We start from the raw sequence: 7,828 nt of genomic DNA, 5'->3' as shown, positions 1-7,828 counted from the left end.
AGACTTTGTAAGTCTATCTACAATCACCCAAATAGTGTCATTGCCAATTTTGGTTCCAGGCAATCCTGTGACAAAAGCCATGATTATCGAATCCCATTTCCAACTAGGAATCTCCAAAGGTTGAACTTTTCCCATAGGTCTCTTGTGATCAATCTTAACCTTTTGACAAGTCAATCATTTACTCACAAACTCAGCTACTTCTCTCTTAATGTTTGGCCACCAATACAACTCTTTCAAGTCCTTGTACAACTTGTCCCCTCCTGGGTGCACAAAATATGGAGTATTGTGGCTTTCTTCCATGATTTTTTCTCTTTAAATCCTCACACTTTTCTGGTATACACCATCTTTCTTTGCAACTCAAACTTCCATCATGATGGATCTTGAAATCTACATTTTTCCCTTGGCTCATTTTCTCCTTAATTGATTGGATTCCTTCATCACCTTTCTGACTCTCTTTTATTTCATCCAACAATGAATTCCCAAGTGAAAGAGCACTCAACCTTGCTCCTACTTCACCATAGTTCACAACCTCCAAGTTCAAACGCTTCATATCTTCACATAACTTGTCAGGCACGATTAAAGCATTCACACCATGACTTGATTTCCTACTCAAGGCATCTGCAACAACATTTGCTTTACCTTCATGGTACTATATGTTTACATTAGTCATTGAACAACTCCAACCAATGCCTCTGTCTCATATTGAGATTTGTCTGAGTGAAAATATACTTGAGACTCTTGTGATCTGTAAAGATCTTACACCTTACTCCATACAAATAATGCCTCCAAATCTTCAATGCAAACACTATAGTCGCAAGCTCAAGATCATGTGTAGGGTAGTTAACTTCATGAGATTTGAGTTGGCGAGAAGCATAAGCTATTACCTTCCCATTTTGTTGCAACACACACCCTAATCCATTCTTCGAAGCATCACTATATACTTCAAACCCATCACTTCCTTCAGGTAAGGTTAAAACAGGTGCGGTGGTTAAACGCTCTTTAAGAGTTTGAAAGGCTTGTTCACACTTCTCATCCTATTCAATCTTACTTTCCTTCTTCATCAAAGTAGTTAAGGGTCTAGCAATCTTCGAAAAGTCCTTCACAAACCTTCTGTAATAGCCAGCTAGTCCTAAGATACTCCTTATGTCAGACACATTCTTAGGCGTAGGCCACTCAATCACTGCTTGAACCTTTGTTGGATCCACAAAAACACCTTCTTTAGACACATAATGTCCTAAAAATGCAACCTTTTTTAACCAGAATTCGCACTTCGAAAACTTATTAGCATATAACTTATTGTCTCTAAGAGTTCTCAGCACAGCCCTCAAATGCTCATTATGTTCTTCCTCACTTTTCGAGTATACCAAAATATCATCAATAAAAACAACCACAAACTTATCCAAATACTCATGAAATACTCGATTCATCAAATCCATAAAATTGCAGGTGCATTGGTTAACCCAAAAGGCATAACTGTAAACTCATAGTGCCCATATCTAGTCCTAAAAGCAGTGTTAGGTATATCCTTATCAGCAACTCTAAGTTGATGGTACCCCGAACGTAAATCAATCTTCGAAAACACATTAGCTCCCTTTAATTGATCAAACAAATCATCGATCCTTGGGAGTGGGTACTTATTCTTTATTGTCACATTATTTAACTCCCTATAATCAATGCACAATCTCATGCTCCCATCCTTCTTTTTCATAAACAAAACTGGTGCTCCCTAAGGAGATGCACTTGGCCTAATATATCCCTTATTTAATAACTCCTGCCATTGCAGTTTTAACTCTCCCATCTCAGCAGGTGCCATTCTATATGGTGCCTTAGAAATCGATGTCGTTCCAGGAACCAAATCAATTGTAAACTCCACTTCCCTTTTTGGTGGCATACCAGAAATCTCTTTTGGAAATACATCCAAAAACTCATTCACAATTGGCACATCTTCCACTTTCACCTTAATTCTCATTTCTAAGTCTTACACACAACAAAAGAACAAAGGATACCCCTTACTCACAAGTTTCGACAACTTCATTGCAGAAATAATCCCAATACCTTTTGGTTTCCCAAAACGTCTGTAAGATACAATCTTTCCCATAAGACTCCTTAAATAAACCTTCTGTATCTCACAATCAATCTTACCTTTATAAGTAGCCAACCAATCTATTCCCAAGATAACATCAAGGTCACCCAACTCAAATTCTATAAGATCGGATGGAAAATCAATTTCTCCAATACTTAAAGGTAAACCCTTATGCATCTTGGTGCACCTCACAAATTCGCCAGTAGGTAGACTAATAGGCAAGTCAATTGAGTTCGATTCAACTAGTCCTAATTGTTTCACAACAGAACTAGAAATAAAAGAATAGGTGGCTCCAGAATCAAACAAAGCTTTAACAGAAATAGAATGAATAGAAAAGTTACCAGTGACAACATCAGAAGACCTTTCAGCTTCCTTCTTGCTCATTACAGACAAACGACCTGGAGTGACATTCTTCCTTGATTCCTGGAGTTGTTGTTGCCAACATTTCCGCTCTTTGCATTCCTATTATGATCATTCGAATTTCCTCCTTGGTTGCTTGTTGGAGTAAACTTGTTCCCATTCCCTTGTTGCTTCAGTTTGGAGAAACACTTAAACTCCCTATGGCCCTTCTTGTTACAGATACAAACAACCAAGTTCCCATCACAATCCTTTCCAGGATGATCCTTGCCACACCTCTTGCAGTTGTAATGCCTCTCAACTTGGCTAGTAGTTTTAGACGATCCTCCATTGTTCTGAAAATTTCTATTCTGGAAATTCTCATTCCTTGGCTTCTTGAAGTTACCTTGGTGACTCGAATTCCCAAAATCCTTTCGCTTTTCTCTAACATTCCCACTCTCAGTCGCACTCCTGACATTCAGACTGTACAGGTGTGTTGCTCTTCGATAAAGCTTATCAAGAGTCTTAAAGGTCTTTCCATCCAAGTCCTTCTGTAACTGCTTAGTTAAACCTTGCTCAAGTCTTTGAGCCTTCAACTCCTCAGTAGGCACTACTTCAGGAGAAAACCTCGATAAGTTCATAAACTTGTTATAGTACTCAGTAATCGACATGTTGTTCATTTGCAGATTAATGAACTCTTGAGCCTTTTGTTTCCTTAAGAATGGTGGATAGAATTTCTCCCTAAGTTTGGTTTTGAAAGTCTCCAAACCAAAATTAGCCTCAGCACGAAGCATATTTCCATTATCCCTCCACCAAATATCTACCTTATCCTTCAAATACATGGCAGCCTGGTCAACTCTCATATTCTCAGGGCAATTCAAAGCAGCAAAGATCTTATCGAACTCCCTAATCCAATTCTCCAGAAAAGTTGGGTCTCCACCTCCCTTAAAGTATGGTGGTTTGACCTGAGCAAGCTTCATAAACATCTCACCCGCGGGATCAGGATTATCATTGCGGTTTTGGTTCAAGTTCTCAGCTAGTAGCCTAATAGCATCAGCTAAAGCATCGTTGTTAGCCATCCTCCTTCTCTGCCTGGAAGTATAACGCACTATTAGGCCAACGTCGACACAAAAGTACTCTACTTGCACAACACACCGCATTCATGATCATAAAAATATTAAGGTAGAAAGATGAAAAAGGCCACACAATCGCCACTAATAAGTCACTTTTAAAGGAAATGATTATTAAAATCCAACCCAGCCCCATCACCCATGGAGGATATGGTTTTTATCCCCATCCCCACCCCACCACCCGCCAAATCGGGGCGGGTCTCCTACTTGACCCGCCCCACATATATCCCTAATCAAAGTGTTGATTATAGAGTTTACATCCCCCAACCATTGGAGAAACCTTAACTACATAATAACACTAAACCAAAAGTTATCTTCATAACTAAATGTATTTATAGTATAACACTAGCTTCAATCTCGTGAAATGCAAGGTTGTTGTAACACCCCAATAATTCTCCCTTTTCCAAACCACCTACTTTAAATAAAATAGAGGAGAACCACTGGCATGTTACTGCCACGTGTTAAAACGTTAAGGTTTTATCAAAGTATCGCAGCGGAAAACCAAACTTAAGTCTTTAAAAATAACATAGTTTAGAAAACCAATAAGTCAAAGCTTACAAACTGGAACCATAAAGGCCCTTATTTAAACTAAACCAATATTCAAAACCCAAATCATAAATGCAATTGTAAAACATAAGTAAGTTCAACACAAGGAACGAATACTCTCAATCACAAAAATCCCTTGACAATGCATTGCCAATCCCCGAACTTCACATCATCAAGCTAACCTGTGCAATACTGCTCCCCAATAATACAAGTGTATTAATTGGATCATCACTGGGTCATTGAAAGGCGAAGGTCATGACCAAAAGAAAACATACAAAAGCACGCAATCAACAAAGCTGAGTACATACAAGCTACAACGCAACAAACCTAACATGCTCAATTAATTAAAGTAAATAAACATACATCACGAATTCATTAATCAAGACTCCTCACTTAAATAGTTCAATCAACTCAAACATACTTACTAACCAATTCCAATCACTTGACTCTTTATATTTAATTTAATTTGGAGTAAGCAATAAACGAGGTTGTCCAACCCACCAAATCATTTTGGTCCCAAATAACCAAAATGATGTAAGACTGGGCGCGACTCCATTCTCACAAAGTTAGTTTAGGATCCCATTTAACTTTCATTATAAAATAAAAATGTAAATACCAAAAGAAAAGAGGACATATTGATCAAAAAAGCCTCGAAAAGCCACGGGCTACCACCGTGTACCCTAACCCATAATTGTTAATATTGCAGAAGTGCACGCTTTACAGAGTTTTGTTGCCCATCCATGTTTCACTTTACGTGATAACAAGTTTATTTAATAGCCGACTCATTCAAGTAAACCATACATGATGATCATACATATAATTCACTTTTAATCTTATTTAGGACAACGATGTTCACATCACAAATTGACCTTTAATTCCATTCAACTTCCAAGATATCCAAAATTGTTGAACATAGTCAACCCACCTAACCATTTCTGCTTAATTCACCTTTACTAAACATACTAACAAGTCATGCTTGAGTAATAAATAAAATAATAATAAACTCATGGAATAATTAATAAATTCATTCCACTTAAACTATTCAATTTTAATCCTTTAATAATCCAAATGTGGGTAACAAACCAATCCAATAAAAAAATATGCTTATATCAACATTCCATACAAACAATTAATCCAATATAATTCAACATGCTTGCATCCATAATTCCATACAAACATAATCAATTCATCAAAACATGTCTCATAAACATAAGCACGTGAATTAATTCAATGTTTAACCAAACAATTTCCATCCAAGTGTTCTCTAAACATGAAACTAAGTTCTTTCCTTTTGGTACCTAAACATGAGACTAATTACAACGAAGTAGACATATACGTACCTCGTGTAAACAATCTTTTGTGCCACTTTTAATCAATTAAAAGTCTCCTAGGGAATAATCACCTCCTAGAAAACAACCAACAATTCAATATTAATACCCAAACTAATTTCCAGCAATATGATTTTATTAAAAACTCCTTAAAATATCCCTTCAAACATGTTTTTATGCTTAATTAATGATTAGAAATACATTAGGAATAAAAGCCCCAATTTAATTACTCATTAGAACCCTAAAATCCCAATTTAAATAAATTAAAAGCCTAGGTTTTAATATTACAAAATCTGAAGATTTAAACAACATTAATAATCTGAAATTTATAGTTTAAACCATCAAAAATATAGTTTTGACGCTAATTAAATCAATTTCAAACAATTAAAACTAAAACCCAAAACAAATTAACAATTTTAAGTAAAAATAAAAAGGAAACAAAGGAGGAGGAAAGGGGGAGCCACGGTGGGCCGCCTGGTGGGTCGCCGGCGGTAGGGAGGCGGGTGTGCACCAGAGGTGGCTGGTCGGCAGTGAGCAAAGCTCACACAGGAAGAGGAGAAAGAAAGAAAGAAATAAGAAAGAAAAGGAAAAGGAAAAGAAAAGAAAAGAAAGAAAGAAAAAAGAAATAAAGGAAAAAGAAATAAAATAAAGAGAAAAGAAATAAAGACTAACTTTTTTGTGTGGGGAAAATTTGGAGATTCATGGGGTATTTATAGGAGAGAATTGTAGGGTAGAATTGGGTCTCATGAAAATAATGGGCCAATTAAATAAACAAATGAGTTAGGCTTTGTTTTTATGGGCATAAATTATAGAATGAAGGTTCGTAAAATAATTTGTGCTAAATTAATTTTTGGACCCAAATTAATAATTTAAAACTTTTAAAATTAAATTCCGGAAAAATATAAATAAATATTATAAATAAAATAAAATTTCGTTTATAAAATATTTAAATGTACGGGGGATTACAGTTGTTACTAATTTTACTGAGTATATTGTAATAAATTGCAATAGTAATTCAACAAAAATGGTAAACCAGGATTTTTTTATACTTATATCAATATCAAGGTTATTGAAGCATTAAATTTATTTTTTTTTTTTTAATAAAATTATGATTTTTTTTGGATTTTTGGGATTTTACCATCCTAAAATGTCCAGTTGTTTTTTTTTTTTTTTTTTTTTTTTTTTTTTAACCACCTCTTTAAATTTTTTCTTTTTACCACAAAAACATACCACAACTTAACAATTTCCATTAACAAAACTATTAAGAGGATTTTTTTGGGTTAGCAATAACATAGGCATAATCCTATGAATCCTGTGACATAGCTCATTTTAAATCGGTAATAATTTGAGATCCGAAGCTTTGTTTGAGGCATGTAATATATCTTTGGAAAGATTTGAAGTCTACTTTTCATTGCAATTAGAATCACTCCATTATCATTTGTGGATAAAAATTTATGAGTGAAATAGTGGACGGGCCTCATATTCGTAAAGTCTTTCATCAACATTTTGCTTCATTCTAGCTCAATTTTGTCTTGAAGATATGAGTTGAGATACTTAAGATTAACAACCATAATCCATTTGCATCTAAATCACTTGAAATTCACCAAAACACACAAATGAAAAGTAGTAGAGCATAGCTCAAGTACGTAATGTAAATATGCACCAAAGATCTCTAAATTCATAAGCAATTGAGAGTAGATATACACCTAATATGTGTAACAAATTAGGACTTATCAATCCATTAACTTTTTTTTTAAAAAATATCAATCCATTAATTGGGGTTCGTCTCGTATCATTGTGGTTCTTTAGTTTTTGGTTTTTTTGTTTTCCTAAATCAATTGATATATGTCATATAATGAACAAAAAAAGTAGTCAAACTTACTAAAATCATAATAATTTTGAAACTGACAACTGAAAAGTGGAAACATTCTTTCTTGTTTTCTATTTTTGGTTTTTTGTTTTCAAAAAACTAAAATCTGAAAACAAAAAATAATGTCAAACAAGCCCTTAACTTACCTAGTAGGCTAATATTCTCTTGGCCAGGGGAAATCCCTATGAACGTTGTCTGAGAATAGTTTTATTATAAGTATTGCAAATTCTTTGTAAGGAACTCCCTCCGTGTTTTAGTAAGTGTTACACTTATCAAATGCAACTGTATTTTAATAAGTGTTACACTTCCTTTTTTGGCAAAAAGTTACATTTAAATATTATTTATTTATTCTCTTGGCCAGTACTAATTTTTTTTTTATTTATTTATTAAAACTATATGGCAGTTAAAGTGTAACACATATTAAAACACGGATGGAGTATAATTCTTACATACATACATGTAACCAAACAACTAGTCGACCACTAATGAACAAAGACGACAATATAGTATAGCAAAAAGACCTACCCAATATGTT

The 7,828-nt window shown here is 34.5% G+C and overlaps 2 protein-coding genes across 2 annotated transcripts; both read right to left on the bottom strand.

The window, feature by feature from the left end:
- Positions 1-205: 205 nt before the first annotated feature.
- LOC110711931 lies at positions 206-2,467 on the bottom strand. The gene is made up of 5 exons (XM_021890368.1): positions 2,056-2,467; positions 1,791-1,977; positions 1,049-1,473; positions 768-958; positions 206-649 (listed from the first exon to the last, which is right to left on the bottom strand). The coding sequence occupies exons 1-5, from the start codon at positions 2,465-2,467 to the stop codon at positions 206-208; spliced, it is 1,659 nt and encodes a 552-aa protein (XP_021746060.1).
- On the bottom strand, positions 2,467-3,579 carry LOC110711930. Its single transcript, XM_021890367.1, has one exon. It carries the CDS (start codon positions 3,577-3,579, stop codon positions 2,467-2,469), a length of 1,113 nt encoding a protein of 370 aa, XP_021746059.1.
- Positions 3,580-7,828: the final 4,249 nt, after the last annotated feature.

Source organism: Chenopodium quinoa, unplaced genomic scaffold, assembly GCF_001683475.1.
Source record: "Chenopodium quinoa cultivar QQ74 unplaced genomic scaffold, ASM168347v1, whole genome shotgun sequence".
Classification (NCBI taxonomy): domain Eukaryota; kingdom Viridiplantae; phylum Streptophyta; class Magnoliopsida; order Caryophyllales; family Amaranthaceae; genus Chenopodium; species Chenopodium quinoa.
Note: the sequence above shows the minus strand (reverse complement) of the source record. Positions and strands in the feature narration are given on the sequence as shown.